Genomic DNA, 18,245 nt, shown 5'->3' with positions numbered 1-18,245 from the left:
GTTTTTATCGCCCCCTGTCCTTGTAAGTGTTTTTTTTTTTTTTTTTTTTTTTTTTTTTTTGAGACAGAGTCTTGCTCTGTTGCCCAAGCTGGATCACTGCAACCTCCATCTCCCAGGTTCAAACAATTCTCCTGCCTCATCCTCTCTAGTAGCTGGGATTACAGGCACCCGCCACCATGCCTGGCTAATTTTTGTATTTTTAGTAGAGACAGAGTTTCACCAAGTTGACCAGACTGGTCTCGAATTCCAGATCTCTGGTGATCCACCCGCCTCAGCCTCCCAAAGTGCTGGGATTACAGTCTTGAGCCACCGCTCCCGCCTCTGCCTGATAGCTGAGAGCGTAGAATTCCAGGTTTGAGACCTGGCTCTGCCACATTTCTCCCTCTATGACTGTGAGTGCCCCGCTTTGCCTGAGTTTTTACCTCTGTGAAATGGAGCAGATGGCTGGCACAGGTAGCAAAGGAGTAAAAGGTGTGTGGGAGGGTGTTACCTGAGAGAGACTCTAGCTTAGTCTTGCGCCATCCGTGGTGTAAACATAAAGAAGCCTCCCTGGATGGCTCAATCTTCTCCAAAAAGGTTAGAGGTGTAATTCCTAGAGGAGGTGACCACTAGCTGGGCTTTGAAGGATGTGTAGGAGTTCATAAAGACAGGCATTCTGGGCAGGGGGAACAGCCTGGGCAAAAGTTTGGAGCAGGGAGGAATCTTGATGGGGGCAGGAGGAGGAGGAGGTAGGTTAGTGTGGGCCAGGTGCAGTGGCTCACACCTGTAATCCCAGCGCTTTGGGAGGCCAAAGCAAGAGGACTGATTGAGCCCAGGAGTTCGAGACCAGCCTGGGCAACATAGCGAGACCCTATCTCTAAGAAAAAATAAAAAATTTAGCAGGGTACAGTGGCATATGCTTGTACTCACAACTACTCTGGAGGCTCAAGTGGGAGGATCATTTGAGCCCAGGTATTTTTTTGTTTTTCTTTTTTTGAGATGGAGTCTCTCTCTGTGGCCCAGGCTGGAGTGCAATGGTGCCATCTTGGCTCACTGCAGCCTCTGCCTCCTGGGTTCAACCGATTCTCCTGCCTCAGCCTCCCAAGTTGCTGGGATTACAGGTGCCCACCATCATGCCCAGCTAATTTTTTTGTATTTTTAGCAGAGATAGGGTTTTACCATGTTAGCCAGGCTAGTCTTGAACGCCTGACCTCAAGTGATCCTCCTGCCTCGGCTTCCCAAAGTGCTGGGATTACAGGTGTGAGCCACTGAGCCTGGTCAAGCCCAGGAATGTGAGGTTACAGTCAGCTGTGATTGCGCCACTGCATTCCAGCCCGGATGACAGAGAGAGACCCTACCCCTAAAAAAAAAAAAGTTGATTGATGGGAGGAGGGGTGAGGTTGGCAGTGCCTTCAATGCCAGGTGGAGGAGCTGGGACTTTCCTTCTCGGGGTGATAGGGAGTCTTGGAGGGTTTGTGAGCAGGCCAGGGATTAGATAGCTGAAGGCTGGATTTACCGGAAGCCAAACAGCAGTTGGCTATGGTCCTTGTCCATGTGGCCCATGTTGTGGGCAGTGACCGTATCCAAGAAGGGAAGGACAGACAAATATTTGAATACTTCAGTGACCAGGATTTGGTAAAGGACTGAAGGTCGGCCGGGCCCGGTGGCTCAAGCCTGTAATCCCAACACTTTGGGAGGCCAAGGCGGGCGGATCACGAGGTCAGGAGATCGAGACCATCCTGGCTAACACGGTGAAACCCCGTCTCTACTAAAAAAAAAAATACAAAAAACTAGCCGGGCGAGGTGGCGGGCACCTGTAGTTCCAGCTACTCGGGAGGCTGAGGCAGGAGAATGGCGTGAACCCGGGAGGCAGAGCTTGCAGTGAGCTGAGATCCGGCCACTGCACTCCAGCCCAGGCCACAGAGCAAGACTCTATCTCAAAAAAAAAAAAAAAAAAGGACTGAAGGTCAGAGTCAAGAGAGGTGAGAGCAGGAGAGACTCCCTCTCCTCTGCACCAGGCAGCTGAGCTGGGTTTCTCTAGGGGCTGAGGTTTGAGGGTACCTCAAGTTCTGTAAGAGTCTGTAGGAGGTGGTAAGAAAGAAGAGCTGGAGGTCAGAGTTTCCTTGACCATATATATATATATATTTTAACAGCTTAACAGCTTTCTGTTTTATTTTTAGACACAGGGTCTCACTTTGTCACCCAGGCCGGAGTGCAGTGGTACAATCATAGCTGACTGCAGCCTCCAACTCCCAGGTTCAAGAAATTCTCCTCCCACCCTTAGCCTCCTGAGTAGCTGGGACTACAGGTGTGGGCCACCAGAAAGCCCAGCTTGTTTTTTTTTTTTTTTTGGTGTTTGTTTTGAGATGGAGTTTCGCCCTTGTTGCCCAGGCTGGAGTCCAATGCCACGATCTTGGCTCACCACAACCTCCGCCCCCCAGGTTCAAGCAATTCTCCTGCCTCAGCCTCCTGAGTAGCTGGGATTACAGGCATGCGCCACCACGCAAGGCTAACTTTGTAGTTTTAGTAGAGATGGGGTTTCTCCATTTTGGTCAGGCTGGTCTCAAACTCCCAACCTCAGGTGATCCACCCGCCTCGGCCTCCCAAAGTGCTGGGATTACAGGCATGAGCCACTGTGTGACCTTTTTTTTTTTTTTTTTTTGAGACGGAGTCTCGCTCTGTCGCCCAGGCTGGAGTGCAGTGGCGTGATCTCAGCTCACTGCAAGCTCTGCCTCCCGGCTTCACGCCATTCTCCTGTCTCAGCCTCCCGAGTAGCTGGGACTACAGGCGCCCACCACCATGCCCAGCTAATTTTTTGTATTTTTAGTAGAGATGGGGTTTCACCGTGTTAGCCAGGATGGTCTTGATCTCCTGACCTCGTGATCCGCCCACCTTGGCCTCCCAAAGAGTTGGGATTACAGGTGTGAGCTACCACGCCTGGCCTGGCCAGGCTGGTCTTGAACTCCTGACTTCAGGTGATCCATCCTCTCCGGCCTCCCAAAGTGCTGGGATTACAGGCATGAGCCACCAAGCCTGGCTGAAGCACAGCTTGTTTTTTATTTTTTATTTTTTTTGAGAAATGAGGTCTTGCAATGTTGCCCAAGCTAGCCTTGAACTCCTGGCCTCAAATGATCCCGCCTTGGCCTCCCAAAGTACTGGGATTACAGGTGTGAGCCACCATGCTCCAGCCTTGCTTTCTTGAGATATGATTTAGAATACCATAAAATTCATCCCTTTTAAGCATACAATTCAATGACTTTTATACAAACAACCATGACTACAATCTAATTTTAAAATATTTCCATCACTCTAAAAATGAAACCTCCTGCTTATATACAGCGACTCTGTCTACCTCTTAAGTGAATTCATAATACTCCCACCTCTAATAACCCTATTTTACAGTTAAGGAAACTGAGGTTCAGAGAGACAAAGTCACTTACCCACAGCAAAGAAGCAAGACTGGATATCAAATGCAGGACCCCCGGGTCCTGATGCTTTTTTTTTTTCTCTGAAAGAGAATCTCACTGTGTCACCCAGTCCAAAGTGCAGTGGCGCGATCTTGGTTCACTGCAATCTCTTCCTCCTGGGCTCAAGTGATCCTTTCACCTCAGCCTCCCAGGTAGCTGGGATTACAGGCACACAACACCACCCCTGGCTAATTTTTGTATTTTTAGTAGAGACGGGGTTTCACCATGTTGGCCAGGCTGGTCTTGAACTCCTGACCTCAGGTGATCGCCTGCCTCGGTCTCCCAAAGTGTTGAGATTATAGGCATGAGCCGCCACGCACAGCCTTTTTGTTGTTAGGCTCTGTCATTCATGACTTTTTTTTTTTTTTTAATAGAAATGGGGTTTTTCTTTCCTAGGCTAAAGTACAGTGGCATGATCACAGCTCACTGTAGCCTTAAACTCCTGGGCTCAAGTGAGCTTCCTGCCTCAGCCTCCCAAGTAGCAGGGACTACAGGTGTGTACCACCACACCCAGTTAACCATTCATTCATTCATTTATTTTGAGATGGAGTCTCGCTCTGTCACCTAGGCTGGAGTGCAGTGGCACAATCTCAGCTCACTGCAACGTCCACCTCCCAGGTTCAAGCGATTCTCCTGCCTCAGCCTCCCGAGTAGCTGAGACTACAGGCATGTACCACCATGCCTGGCTAATTTGTGTATTTTTAGTAGAGATGGGGTTTCACTATGTTGGTCAGTCTGGTCTCGAACTCCTGGCCTCGTGATCCACCCGCCTTGGCCTCCCAAAATTCTGGGATTAAAGGCATGAGCCAACGCGCCCTGCCAACCTGTTTATTTTTTATTTTTCTTTGAGATAGGGGTCTCCCTATGTTGCCCAGGCTTGTCTTGAACTCCTGGCCTCAAGTGAGCCTCTTGCCTTGGCCTCACAAAGTGCTAGGATTACGGCCTGAGCCACCACACCTGGCTAACAGGTTTTTTGTTTTGTTTTGTTTTAAATAATGTCTAGGCCAAGTGTATTTGCTCTCACCTGTAATCCCAGCACTTTGGGAGTCCAGGGTGGGCAGATCACTTGAGGTCAGGAATTGGAGACCAGCCTGGGCAACATGCTGAAACCCCGTTTCTACTAAAAATACAAAAATTAGCTGGGTGTGGTGGTGCATGCCTATAATCCCAGCTACTCAGGAGGCTGAGGCAGGAGAATCGCTTGAACTCAGGAGGCAGAGGTTGCAGTGAGCCAAGATTGCGCTATCACCCTCCAGCCTGGGCGACAGAAGGAGACCCAGTTGAAAAAATTAATTGATTGATTAAAATAAAATACAAAATTAACCAGGTATGGTGGTATGTGCCTGTAAATCTAAGCTACTCAGGAGGCTGAAGCAGGAGAATTGCCTGAACCCCAGAGGTGGAGGTTGCAGTGAGCCGAGATCGAGCTACTGTTTGCCCAGTCTAGAGCATTGAGCTGCTGAATTTATTTGACCAGACACCTAGCAATTGACTTTGAAGTTCTTTTCCACTTTTCACTCTAAGATGCTGCTGTCATGAATAAGGAATTTTTTGATCCCCTTCACAAACACTCGGGTCCCTCTTACCAGCTTTCACTGAAGATCTTGACATTCCTATCTGCTTAGGTGTCTGGGAGTGTTTGGGGGAGATACCGAAGAGGTGGGGCTCCCAGGCAGGTGCGGTTTGTCTGTTAGGCAGGCAGCAAGGTCCAGTTCACCAGACACCCCCACCTCTGTTTTCCTGCAGGGACTCCAGAACGGGTGGAACTGGCACCCCTTCCCTTTTGGCAGCCGGTGGGCAAGAACCTTACCCTACGCTGCCAGGTGGAGGGTGGAGCACCCAGGGCCAAGCTCACTGTGGTGCTGCTCCATGGAGAGAAGGAGCTGAGTCGGCAGTCAGCGGTGGGGGAGCCCGCCGAGGTCACGACCATGGTGCCTGTGAGCAGAGATGACCACGGAGCCAATTTCTCGTGCCGCACTGAACTGGACCTTCGGCCCTGTGGGCTGGGGCTGTTTGAGAACACCTCGGCTCCTCACCAGCTCCAAACCTTTGGTGAGGATTGAAGAAGCCAGCAGGGAGAGGGTGGAGGTGGGGTATCCTGCGATGGGGTGCCTGTGGCCACAGGATCTTTTGAGACGGGTGTGGCCCCGGCTAAGGGAGGCATGTGTTCTAGGCATATGTAACCTAGGCTGCTGAGTCACCCTGGAAGAGGATCTCGCAGGAGGGGGAATGAAATGCTCCAGAGAAGGGCTTCAGGATGTCCATCCCTGTCTGCTCACACCTTTCCTCTCTCCCTAGACCTGCCAGCCACTCCCCCACAACTTGTCAGCCCCCAGGTCCTAGAGGTGGACACGCAGGAGACCGTGGTCTGTTCCCTGGATGGGCTGTTCCCAGTCTCAGAGGCTCGGGTCTACCTGGCACTGGGGGACCAGAAGTTGAACCCCACAGTCACCTATGGCAACAACTCCCTCTCGGCCAAGGCCTCAGTCAAGGTGACCGCAGAGGAGGAGGGCACCCAGCGGCTGTTGTGTTCAGTAATGCTGGGGACCCAGACCCAGGAGACACGGCAGACAGTGACCATCTACAGTAAGAAGGGGCAGGGGCGGAGCGGGGCTTCTCGGGGGTGTGACCTGAACCCAGGGCGGGGCTCACTGTGTGCTCATCCCAGGCTTTCCGGCACCCAACGTGATTCTGACCGAGCCAGAGGTCTCAGAAGGGACTGAGGTGATAGTGAAGTGTGAGGCCCACTCTACAGCCAAGGTGACGCTGAATGGGGTTCCAGCCCAGCCACCGGGCCCGAGGGCCGAGTTCCTGCTGAAAGCCACCCCAGAGGACAACGGGCGCAGCTTCTCCTGCTCTGCAACCCTGGAGGTGGCCGGCCAGCTTGTACACAAGAACCAGACCCGGGAGCTCCGTGTCCTGTGTGAGTGGGGCTGCTGGTCAATGACCCCTATCCCCCAAGGCCCAATCCCTGAAGTCCCATCAGGTCTTGCCCTCCAAGTCCTGTCCCTACCCACCTCCATGTCATCTTGTTGTGTTTTTCCAGATGGACCCCGACTGGACGAGAAGGATTGTCCAGGAAACTGGACGTGGCCAGAAAATTCCCAGCAGACTCCAATGTGCCAGGCTTGGGGGAACCCCTTGCCCCAGCTCAAGTGTCTAAAGGATGGCACTTTCCCATTGCCCATTGGGAAATCAGTGACTGTCACTCGGGATCTTGAGGGCACCTACCTCTGTCAGGCCAGGAGCTCTCGAGGGGAGGTGACCCGCGAGGTGACCGTGAATGTGCTCTGTGAGTGAGCCGGCGTGCAGAGCTGGGTGGGGGAAGGGGCCATGAACCCAATGCAATCCTCACCCCCCGTTGTATCCTCCCCACAGCCCCCCAGTATGAAATGGTCATCATCATTGTGGTAGCAGCCGCAGTCATCCTGGGTATTGCAGGCGTCGCCACGTACCTCTATAACCGCCAGCGGAAGATCAGGAAATACAGACTACAGCAGGTTCAAAACGGCACCCCCATGAAACCAAACACGCAAGCCACGCCTCCCTGAACCTATCCCAGGACAGCGCCTCTTCCTCGGTCCTCCCATATCGGTGGCAGTGGTGCCACACTGAACAGAGTATGCCATGCAGCTACACCCACTGGCCCTGGGATGCCAGAGGACAGGGCATTGTGCTCAGTCAGATGCAGACAGCATTTGGGGCCATGGTACCTGCACACCTAAAACACTAGGCCATGCATCTGATCTGTAGTCACATGACTAAGCCAAGAGAAAGGAGCAAGACTCAAGACCTGATGGATGGATATCAAAGTCTAGCCTGACGAGAGGGGAAGTAGTGGGGGAGACATACCCCCACCATGAGGACATACAGCTGGGAAATGCTGAAACTTGCTGCCTATTGGGTATGCTGAGACCCCACAGACTTACGGAAGAAGTGACCCTCCACAGACGTGTAGCATCAAAACACAAAGGCCCACACTTCCTGATGGATGCCAGCTTGGGCACTGCTGTCTACTGACCCCAACCCTTGATGATATGTATTTATTCATTTGTTATTTTACCAGCTATTTATTGAGTGTCTTTTATGTAGGCTAAATGAACATAGGTCTCTGGCCTCAGGGAGCTCCCAGTCCTAATCACATTCAAGGTCACCAGGTACAGTTGTACAGGTTGTACACTGCAGAAGGGTGCCTGGCAAAAAGATCAAATGGGGCTGGGACTTCTCATTGGCCAACCTGCCTTTCCCCAGAAGGAGTGATTTTTCTATCCGCACAAAAGCACTGTATAGACTAGTAGTGGTTACAGGTTCAGGGATTACCCAGTAAGGCCTTATTCCTCCCTTCCCCCCAAAACTGACACCTTTGTTAGCCACCTCCCCACCCACATACATTTCTGCCAGTGTTCACAATGACACTCAGTGGTCATTCCTGGACATGAGTGCCCGGGGACTATGCCCAACCTATGCCTTGTCCTCTTGTCCTGTTTGCATTTCACTGGGAGCTTGCACTATGCAGCTCCAGTTTCCTGCAGTGATGAGGGTCCTGCAAGCAGTGGGGAAGGGGGCCAAGGTATTGGAGGACTCTCTCCCAGCTTTGGAAGCCTCATGCGTGTGTGTGTGTGTATGTGTGTGTAGACAAAATCTCCCTCTGTCAACCCAGGCTGGAGTGCAGTGGTGCAATCATAGTTCACTGCAGCCTTGACCTCCTGGGCTCAAGTGATCCTCCCATCTCAGCCTCCTGAGTAGCTGGGACCATAGGCTCACACCACCATACAAGGCAAATTTGATTTTTTTTTTTTTAAGAGACAGGGTCTCGCAACATTGCCCAGACTTCCTTTGTGTTAATAAAGCTTTCTCATCTGCCTCAGCCTTATGTGAGTTGAGGGGAGGTGTCACATCCAGCTGGAGTCCTTTCTAAGCAGCCACAGCCAGATCCTCCCACTTCCTCCCCCAAGAAAACATTGTGGGTTGATGGCCATACCCTGAGGTTCTGGTCCAAATCTGGGACTTTCTATGACCTTCTGGTCTCTAGTGAAAACTAAAGACTCCTCTCCAGAAAAAAACATTTGGTTTCCAATGAGGCCTGGAATCTCATTCTTGACCCGGGGAGGGGAATTTTTGCAGGACTCCCTGGCCCTCCGTTGGGGCCTCTTGTCTCTCTCTAGGGTGGAGTCGAGGAGGCGGGGCTGCGGGCCTCCTTATCTCTAGAGCCGGCCCTGGCTCTCTGGCGCGCGGCCCGTTAGTCCGGGCTTTTTGCCATGGGGTCGCTGTTCCCCCTGTCGCTGCTGCTTTTTTTGGCGGCCGCCTACCCGGGAGTTGGGTGTGCGCTGGGACGCCGGATTAAGCGGGCGCAAGGCCCCAAGGGTAGCCCTCTCGCGCCCTCGGGGACCTCAGTGCCCTTCTGGGTGCGCATGAGCCCGGAATTTGTGGCTGTGCCGCCGGGGAGGGAAGTGTGGCTCAATTGCAGCAACAGCTGTCCCCAGCCGCAGAATTCCAGCCTCCGCACTCGGCTGCGGCAGGGCAAGACGCTCAGAGGGCCGGGTTGGGTGTATTACCAGCTGCTCGACGTGAGGGCCTGGAGCTCCCAAGCGCACTGCCTCGTCACCTGCGCAGGAAAAACACGCTGGGCCATCACCAGGATCACCGCCTACAGTGAGGGACAGGGGCTTGGTCCCGGCTGGGGTGAGGGGAGGGGGCTGGAAGAGGTGGGGGGAGGGTAGTTGGCAGTCAGCTCTTTAGGGAGCGCCCGCGGACCTCACGCAGAGGCTCCCCCTTGCCTTAGAACCGCCCCACAGAGTGATTTTGGAGCCTCCGGTCTTAAAGGGCAGGAAATACACTTTGCGCTGCCACGTGACGCACGTGTTCCCGGTGGGCCACTTGGTGGTGACCCTGAGGCTTGGCGGCCGGGTCATCTATTCCGAAAGCCTGGAGCGCTACACCCACCAGGATCTGGCCAACGTGACCCTGACCTACGAGTTTCCTGCTGGACCCCGCGACTTCTGGAAGCCCGTGATCTGCCACACGCGCCTCAATCTCGAAGGCCTGGTGGTCCGCAACAGCTCGGCACCCATTACACTGATGCTCGGTGAGGCACCTCTGTAACCCTGGGGGCTAGGAGGAAGGGGGCAGAGAGAGTTATGACCCCGAGAGGGTGCACAGACCAGGCGTGAGCTCCACGCGGGTCGACAGACCTCCCTGTGTTCCGTTCCTAATTCTCGCCTCCTGCTCCCAGCTTGGAGCCCCGCGCCCACAGCTTTGGCCTCCGTTTCCATCGCTGCCCTTGTGGGAATCCTCCTCGCTGTGGGCTCTGTGTACCTGTGCAAGTGCCTATCTATGAAATCCCAGGCATAAAGGGGGATGTTCTATGCCGGCTGAGCAAGACAAAAGAGGAATATGGAACCATTTGGGGAATCGGCCAGACATGGTGGCTGACGCCTGCAATCCCAGCACTTTGGGAGGCCGAGGCAGGAGAATCGCTTGAGCCCAGGAGTTCGAGACCAGCCTGGACAACATAGTGAGACCCCGTCTACGCAAAAAATACAAAAATTAGCCGGGTGTGGTGGCCAGCACCTGTGGTCCCAGCTACCCGGGAGGCTGAGTTGGGAGGATCGCTTGAGCCCTGAAAGTCGAGGTTGCAGTGAGCCTTGATGGTACCACTGCACTCCAGCCTGGGGTACAGAGCAAGACCCTATCTCCAAAATAAAATAAAATAAAATAAATATTGGCGGGGGAACCCTCCAGAATCAATAAAGACTTCCTTAACCAGCCTCTGTCCTGTGACCTAGGGGTCCACATTACTGCCATTCTTCGGGGGAACCTTTTTTTTTTTTTTTTTCCTATCACTTTCTCCAAGTTCCTCATCTCCCTGGGGGCACCTGAGGTTTCCTCACTCAGGGCCCACCTGGGGTCCCGAAGCCCCAGACTTTGTGTATCCCTAGCAGGTGTCACAGAAACCTCTCCTTCTGCTGGCATCATCAAGTGGGATCAGCGTCGGTCCAGGAGGGCCACGGGCAGGGGCAGAGTGGGGTTCATGGTATGGCTTTCCTGATTGGCCCCGCCGCCACCACGCGGCAGCTCTGATCGGCTAAGTTTCCTATCCTAGCCCCACCTTCAGACCCTGTGCTTTCCTGGAGGCCAAACAACTGTGGAGCGAGAACTCATCTCCAAAATAACTTACCACGCTGGGGTGACACCACGAATGGTCGGGAGGGGAGGGTCCCATGGACATATTGAAGGACATGGATACGCAGAAGAGGTATCCATGTAGTGGCAGCCGGGAAGGAGTGATCAGATGTCCACATGGAATATCACAAACTCGAATTCTGAAGATGTCCTGGTAGTCACCCGGCCAGATGAGCACGTGGAGTTGGGGGGGTGTCAAAGCTTGGGGCCCGGATGCGGAGTCAAAAGTTTCACCCTTGGTCCCCCGTTCTTGCATGGAGGTCCAGGGCCCCCGCCCACCGAGCAGAAGGCGGACTCAGGGGCGCTCCAGGGTGGCTTGAGCTCACACACGCTGAGTAGACACGTGCCCGCTGCACCCTGGGTAAATACAGATCCGGAGCCGAGAGGATTCTAATTTAGACGCCCGCGAACGCTGCGCGCACGCACACGTGTCCTCGGCTCGCTGGCACTTTCGTCCCGCCCCCTCCGTCGCCTGCCGGGGCTGACCTGGAGGGGGGTTTAGGGGTGTGGCTCCGCGGGGTCAAAAGGAGAAGGATCGGTGAGAGAGACATCCCCACACCCTCCCCCAGAACTGTCCTTTCCCCATCCAGTGCCTCCCAAATCTCTCTGAGTCCCCAAATGCATCCCCGCCCTAAGGGGGGCTGGTGGGAGGAGCTACATGTGGGGGCGGAGCTCGGAGTCCAACTCATTATCATGGCATCTCAGCCAGGGCTGGGGTAGCGGTTTGGAAAGGGCAACCCAGCATCCCCCGATCCCAGAGTCGCGGCCGGGGATGACGCGGGAGAGCGTGGTCGCCCCCGGAAGGCTCCGGGCCATCATGCCGGCCTCCACGTAGACCCCGGGGGTCGCTCGCTCCTGCCAGCTCGCCTTCACTAAGGCCTGGAGCTTAACGCAAGCTCGCCTCCCGCCCCCCCACCGCCTCTGCCGCCGCCCCCTCCTTGGAAACCAAGTTACCAACGTTAAACCAATCCCCGAGCGCAACTCTGCCTCCCCCACACCCCACCCGCCGCGCCGCGCGGAGCCGTCCTCTAGCCCAGCTCCTCGGCTCGCGCTCCCCTCGCCTCCTGTGCTTTCCCCGCCGCGGCGATGCCAGGGCCTTCGCCAGGGCTGCGCCGGGCGCTACTCTGCCTCTGGGCTGCTCTGGGCCTGGGGCTCTTCGGCCTCTCAGGTAAGAGTCCCCCTCTGGCTCGGGGTGGACAGGGCGGGGGCGGAGTCCCTGGACCTGGGAAGCAGCCTCCTGTCCCTCCCAGCTCCGCCCTCGCCTCGCTCTCACGCCTCTGCCCCCACCTCGAGCCTGAGTCTTCTCCCCTTCCCCCTCCTCCCCAACACACACCCGAGCCCCAGCTTCCCGACTCCTCGATCGCCCCTACCCGCTTCGAGATCCTAGGTGTTCTTCCTCACCCAACCCTTCGCCCTGGAGACCCAGTGTCTCTCCTGTCCCCTCCCCGGGTACCTTCTCACGCTCTGCTGTGCACCATGGTCCACGAACTGGCATCTTCCCCACTCGCGGTCCGCGAAGACTCCATCTCTCCAACTACCGTGACTCAGAGGCGCTGTTCCCGCTCCACCCAGAGCCCTGGCAACCGGGTCCCTCAGCTGTTCCCGCGGTTCCTTCCATGAGCCCAGCCCTGCGTCCCGACTCCGTGTTCTTCACCAGGTGTAGGGTCCTTCCTGATCCTTGACCCAGCCTCGTCTCTCCTTTGCTCTTGCCGCAAACGCACTCTCCTCGTATCCCGGCATTCTGCCAGGACCCTGAGAATCTGTTCATCTCCCATCCCTCACCCGGGGTCCCCTTCTCTCAGCCTTGCTGTGTTCATCGGAGACCCCACCTTTCCTCTCCTCTACCCCCTCCCCCATGCTTTCCCGCCGCTCCATCGGCGCTTTGGAGACCAGGGCTCTCTGCTACCACGTCCCAGAGACACTCTCGAGGTTTAGACTCTGGGAGCGCGCCTTTAAACAGGAGGCCTGGGCAGGACGCGGGACGCTTGGGTTCTTTCCCCGGCTGCAGCCTCTCCTCCTCCTCCCCGCCCTCCGAGAATCCTTGACTCGACATAGGGGCGCTAAGATGTCAGGGAGTTGGCTCCCCAGGCTGAGCCCGCGTTTCCCTGGGCAGCGGTCTCGCAGGAGCCCTTCTGGGCGGACCTGCAGCCCCGCGTGGCGTTCGTGGAGCGCGGGGGCTCGCTGTGGCTGAATTGCAGCACCAACTGCCCTCGGCCGGAGCGCGGTGGACTGGAGACCTCGCTGCGCCGAAACGGGACCCAGAGGGGTTTGCGTTGGTTGGCGCGGCAGCTGGTGGACATTCGCGAGCCGGAGACCCAGCCCGTCTGCTTCTTCCGCTGCGCGCGGCGCACACTACAGGCGCGTGGGCTCATTCGCACTTTCCGTGAGTTCTGGGTGGCCACGCGCGTACTCCACTACTTTCCCTCCCTCCCAGGCCCCGCCCCCTGGGTCCCAGGGTCCTCCCCTTCATGCCCCACCTTCTGTATCCCACCCCCTCCCCTGGGTTCCAAGTTCCGGCGTTCCAAGAGCGGCGGGCTCTTCCCCCTTGCAGAGCGACCAGATCGCGTAGAGCTGATGCCGCTGCCTCCCTGGCAGCCGGTGGGCGAGAACTTCACCCTGAGTTGTAGGGTTCCCGGCGCCGGGCCCCGTGCGAGCCTCACTCTGACCCTGCTGCGGGGCGCCCAGGAACTGATCCGCCGCAGTTTCGCCGGCGAACCACCCCGAGCGCGGGGCGCGGTGCTCACAGCCACGGTACTGGCTCGGAGGGAGGATCATGGGGCCAATTTCTCGTGTCGCGCGGAGCTGGACCTGCGACCTCACGGCCTGGGACTGTTTGAAAACAGCTCGGCCCCCAGAGAGCTCCGAACCTTCTGTGAGTGGGTGTGGGGAGGAGATGGGAACCAAGTGGGGTCGGGTCGGTGTTTAGGAGGTTTAGAGGCAGATACATCTGAATGCTGGTCCTGACTTCAACCCTCACGGGCTGAGCTGTTGCCCCCTCCGTGCCTTGAGGATGATAATACGATAAGATAGTGCATGTCAAGTGCTTAGGACATATTGAGTGCTCGGAACACAGTTCGTTCAAACTTGGTTCTTCGAACCCTAGCCCTGTCTCCGGATCCCCCGCGCCTCACTGCTCCCCGGCTCTTGGAAGTTGGCTCGGAAAGGCCGGTGAGCTGCGCTCTGGACGGACTGTTTCCAGCCTCAGAGGCCAGGGTCTACCTCGCACTGGGGGACCAGAATCTGAGTCCTGATGTCACCCTCGACGGGGACGCACTCGTGGCCACTGCCACAGCCACAGCTAGTGCAGAGCAGGAGGGTGCCAGGCAGCTGGTCTGCAACGTCAGCCTGGGGGGCGAAGACCGGGAGACCCGGGAGAACGTGACCATCTACAGTAAGAAGGGAGGCGGGTCTCCGCGGCTCGGAGGTGGGACCAGAGGAACGCGAAGGCGGGGCGAAGAGTGGGCGGACCTCAGTACCGGAACAGGCGAGGCCCCAGTGTCCCGAGGGGGCGGGGCAGGTGGGGGCGGAGACGTAATCACTGGGGGAGGAGGAGCCTGTATAGCCTGAGAGGCGGGGCGCGGTACCCTAGTTCCATCTCAACACCCCAGGATTCAGGCAGATAAGAGGCGGGCCTTGACCGGCGGGTGGGACGTGGTCAGTATACTCCGACTAAACGCTCCGCCCCCAGGCTTCCCGGCACCACTCCTGACCCTGAGCGAACCTAGCGTCTCCGAGGGGCAGATGGTGACAGTAACCTGTGCAGCCGTGGCCCAAGCCCTGGTCACACTGGAGGGAGTTCCAGCCGCGGTCCCGGGGCAGCCCGCCCAACTTCAGCTAAATGCCACCGAGAACGACGACAGGCGCAACTTCTTCTGCGACGCCACCCTAGACGTGGACGGGGAGACCCTGATCAAGAACAGGAGCGCAGAGCTTCGCGTCCTATGTGAGTTGTTGATAACCCCTCGCCCCACACCTCCTGGTGATTTCCAAGGACCCGCCTGCTCCCTGGCCATGTCGTGGAGGCGGGGCCATTTCTCACGGTCCACGTCTAAGCCTCTGTAACCCCACGCCCTGCCCGCAGACGCCCCCCGGCTGGACGATTCGGACTGCCCCAGGAGCTGGACGTGGCCCGAGGGCCCAGAGCAGACGCTGCGCTGCGAGGCCCGCGGGAACCCAGAACCCTCAGTGCACTGTGCGCGCTCCGACGGCGGGGCCGTGCTGGCTCTGGGCCTGCTGGGTCCGATCACTCGGGCGCTCTCAGGCACTTACCGCTGCAAGGCGGCCAATGATCAGGGCGAGGCGGTCAAGGACGTGACGCTGACGGTGGAGTGTGAGTGGGGGTGCGCAGGGTGCATCTCTATCTGGTTCAGAATCTGGAGGGTGGCCAGCCTCCAGGGAAGAGTAGGAGTAGGGTATGAGGTGTCCCTTTGGGTGGGGTTTGGGGAAAGGGAAGAGGCTGGTTAGTGGGGTTGGGAAAAGATCTTGGAGGATGGAAGAGACCGGGCGGGCGTGTCCCTAGCCCAGGGCGTGGTACGTGGGCGGAGTCTTGGAAAGGCGGGAGGTCCAGAGTGTTAAAATTTTTAGACCGAAAAAGGCGCCCCTGGTGGCTCAGGGAGCTCCCAGACAGAGTGCATGGATCGACTAGCGTGACATCCCTTTGGATTGGCGTCCAAGGGTTGTGCAGGAACAACCCTTAGTGGAAACTTTGCAAGGCCAAGGAAGATCTAGGGACGTCAGACTTGCCCCCAAACCCCAAAGCCAACAATACGCTCCCTCCTCCAGACGCACCAGCGCTGGACAGTGTGGGCTGCCCAGAACGCATTACTTGGCTGGAGGGAACAGAAGCCTCGCTGAGCTGTGTGGCGCACGGGGTACCGCCTCCTGATGTGATCTGCGTGCGCTCTGGAGAGCTCGCTGCAGTCATCGAGGGGCTGTTGCGTGTGACCCGAGAGCATGCAGGCACTTACCGCTGCGAAGCCACCAACCCTCGGGGCTCTGCGGCCAAAAATGTGGCTATCACGGTGGAATGTGAGTAGGGGCACCGCGGAGTGAGGCAGGATCTGTGGGACAACCCCGGCTGGACTTCCTGGCCCCCGTGTGAACCCCTGCAATCCTGTTTCCCAGATGGCCCCAGGTTTGAGGAGCCGAGCTGCCCCAGCAATTGGACATGGGTTGAAGGATCTGGGCACCTGTTTCCCTGTGAGGTCGATGGGAAGCCACAGCCAAGCGTGAAGTGCGTGGGCTCCGGGGACGCCACTGAGGGGGTGCTGCTGCCGCTGGCACCCCCAGACCCTAGTTCCAGAGCTCCCAGAATCCCTAGAGTCCTGGCACCCGGTATCTACGTCTGCAACGCCACCAACCGCCACGGCTCCGTGGCCAAAACAGTCGTCGTGAGCGCGGAGTGTGAGCGAGGCCCAGGCGGGTGGGGAGCAGGGGTGCCCCATGGTCCGGGCACTCTCTGACATCCCCCATGGCTGCTTTGCAGCGCCACCGGAGATGGATGAATCCACCTGCCCAAGTCACCAGACTTGGCTGGAAGGGACTGAGGCTTCGGCGCTGGCCTGCGCCGCCCGGGGTCGCCCTTCCCCAGGAGTGCTCTGCTCTCGGGAAGGCACCCCGTGGCCTGAGCAGCAGCGCGTGTCCCGAGAGGACGCGGGCATTTACCACTGTGTGGCCACCAATGCGCATGGCACGGACTCCCGGACCGTCACCGTGGGCGTGGAATGTGAGTGGGGGCAGCACTGGATGGAGGGGACACGGCCTCAGAAGAATGACTCGCAGCAGTGGGAGCATTCAAGGGCACCTCTCCCAGTCCCATTCTAGGGGACAGGGAATTCCAGCCTAAACCAGGGGGTAATGAAAATTCTAGCCAGGCGCGGTGCCTCAGGCCTGTAATCCCAACACTTTGGAAGGTTGAGGCGGATGAATCACTTGAGGCCAGGAGTTCGAGACCAGCCTGGCCAACATGGCGAAAACCCCTCTCTACAAAAATCCAGTCGTGGTGGTGGGTGTCTGTAGTCCCAGCTACTTGGGAGACTGAGGCAGGAGAATCGCTTGAGCCTGGGAGGCGGAGGTTGCAGGGAGCCGAGATCCCTCCACTGTACTCCAGCCTGGGAGACAGAGTGAGACTCTTTCTTAGAAAAAAACAAAAGAAAATTCTAGGGAATAGGAGCACGGCCCTCCTCAATCCTGGATTAGAACACTGGCCTGGGCTTCACCTCCTTCCATTCAGTGAAGAAGGGCGAGGAATTTTAGCCGCAACAGCAGCCTGATTGTCGGGGAAGGAGGCTCTGATAGGAGGCAGGATCCTTTTGTGCCCATCAGAGGCGCGGTGGCCTCACATCGATCGTGGTGGGCCGGAGCAGGGCATTTGATCAGTGGCTGGGCCGGCGCTAAGCCCCACTTCACCTTCTGTGCCCTTCAGACCGGCCGGTGGTGGCCGAACTTGCTGCCTCGCCCCCTGGAGGCGTGCGCCCAGGCGGAAACTTCACCTTGACCTGCCGCGCGGAGGCCTGGCCTCCAGCCCAGATCAGCTGGCGCGCGCCTCCGGGTGCCCTCAACATCGGCCTGTCGAGCAACAACAGCACACTGAGCGTGGCAGGCGCCATGGGAAGCCACGGCGGCGAGTACGAGTGCGCAGCCACCAACGCGCATGGGCGCCACGCGCGGCGCATCACGGTGCGCGTGGCAGGTAAGTGGCAGCTGGGGAGGGGCGGGGCGAGGTATCTGCGAGGGTGCGTGACCTGGGACCTGGGGCGGCCGACCCCGCCTGCCTCCCCTCTCAGTCCAGGTAGATGAGACATAAGTGGGGCAGAGTAGAAGTCAAGGGTGTCTGGGCGGGTGGGGCTGTTGATCACACTTTGAGGGGTGGGAGATGGAGGTGGCCGGGGGACTGAATTCAAGGGGAGGGACCCTCCAGGGCTGTCAGTACTGCAGGAAAGGACTTAAAAACTTGGAGTGGATTCTGCGTGGTGGATACTTGACCCAATTCACCCTCCACTGTGGGGAAGATTGGGGAGGGACCAAAGTCATTGGATGATGGAGGGAGGGGTCAAGATCGCCTTCTCTCACTTCCTGAAGCTCCTGGGGCTGGATTCTCTCTGGGGTGGGGAGAACCTGACCTGGTCCTGCCAGTCCTCATTTTCTGGGGGATGGGGAGAGTTGACTTGTCGCTAGAGGGCTAAGTGTGGTCACGGGTTTATGTCACCATGGGCTGAAGTGCGATGTAAATTGAGTCTTGGGTCGCCCTGGCACTGGGAGTGGCCTTCCTGCGTGGGGTCTCTCCCTTCTCCCAAGGCCAGACAGTGAGCTCCCCAGGGCATGAGGACTGACCTCGTGCCTGTGAGGGGGCGGGGGACGGTGGGGAAGCCCCCGGGAGCTTGGCCACCCTCCGCGAGGGTCTCCACCCCGCAGGTCCGTGGCTGTGGGTCGCCGTGGGAGGCGCGGCGGGGGGCGCGGCGCTGCTGGCCGCGGGGGCCGGCCTGGCCTTCTACGTGCAGTCCACCGCCTGCAAGAAGGGCGAGTACAACGTGCAGGAGGCCGAGAGCTCGGGCGAGGCCGTGTGTCTCAACGGCGCGGGCGGCGGCGCTGGCGGGGCGGCGGGCGCGGAGGCGGACC

At 57.7% G+C, this 18,245-nt stretch overlaps 3 protein-coding genes across 3 annotated transcripts in view; all 3 read left to right on the top strand.

The window, feature by feature from the left end:
• The window catches only part of ICAM1 (intercellular adhesion molecule 1), a 16,852-nt gene extending 8,542 nt beyond the window's left edge, over positions 1-8,310 (top strand). Inside the window, exons 3-7 of the mRNA XM_017879843.1 lie at positions 5,193-5,498; positions 5,745-6,032; positions 6,115-6,369; positions 6,493-6,738; positions 6,825-8,310. Of these exons, the coding sequence (XP_017735332.1) occupies positions 5,193-5,498; positions 5,745-6,032; positions 6,115-6,369; positions 6,493-6,738; positions 6,825-6,997 (1,268 nt within the window). The 3' untranslated portion in view covers positions 6,998-8,310. The remainder of the gene's footprint in view (positions 1-5,192; positions 5,499-5,744; positions 6,033-6,114; positions 6,370-6,492; positions 6,739-6,824) is intronic.
• Positions 8,311-8,555: 245 nt separating this feature from the next.
• Positions 8,556-10,275, top strand: ICAM4 (intercellular adhesion molecule 4 (Landsteiner-Wiener blood group)). Its single transcript, XM_017879844.1, has 3 exons — positions 8,556-9,098; positions 9,229-9,531; positions 9,679-10,275. Exons 1-3 carry the CDS (start codon positions 8,705-8,707, stop codon positions 9,795-9,797), a joined length of 816 nt encoding a protein of 271 aa, XP_017735333.1. The 5' UTR covers positions 8,556-8,704; the 3' UTR covers positions 9,798-10,275.
• An 873-nt stretch (positions 10,276-11,148) lies between these two features.
• ICAM5 (intercellular adhesion molecule 5) lies at positions 11,149-18,244 on the top strand (the record flags this gene model as incomplete). Its single annotated transcript, XM_017880029.1, has 11 exons — positions 11,149-11,796; positions 12,742-13,011; positions 13,180-13,500; positions 13,732-14,019; positions 14,317-14,571; positions 14,710-14,958; positions 15,411-15,656; positions 15,753-16,031; positions 16,114-16,353; positions 17,053-17,319; positions 18,042-18,244. Coding segments are annotated over exons 1-11 (2,700 nt in total), but the record flags the coding sequence as incomplete, so codon positions are not given.
• Position 18,245: the final 1 nt, after the last annotated feature.

This window comes from Rhinopithecus bieti, unplaced genomic scaffold, assembly GCF_001698545.2.
Source record: "Rhinopithecus bieti isolate Rb0 unplaced genomic scaffold, ASM169854v2 scaffold_10589, whole genome shotgun sequence".
Classification (NCBI taxonomy): Eukaryota; Metazoa; Chordata; class Mammalia; order Primates; family Cercopithecidae; genus Rhinopithecus; species Rhinopithecus bieti.
The sequence above is the reverse complement of the archived record's forward strand: the minus strand, read 5'-3'. Positions and strand labels throughout refer to the sequence as shown.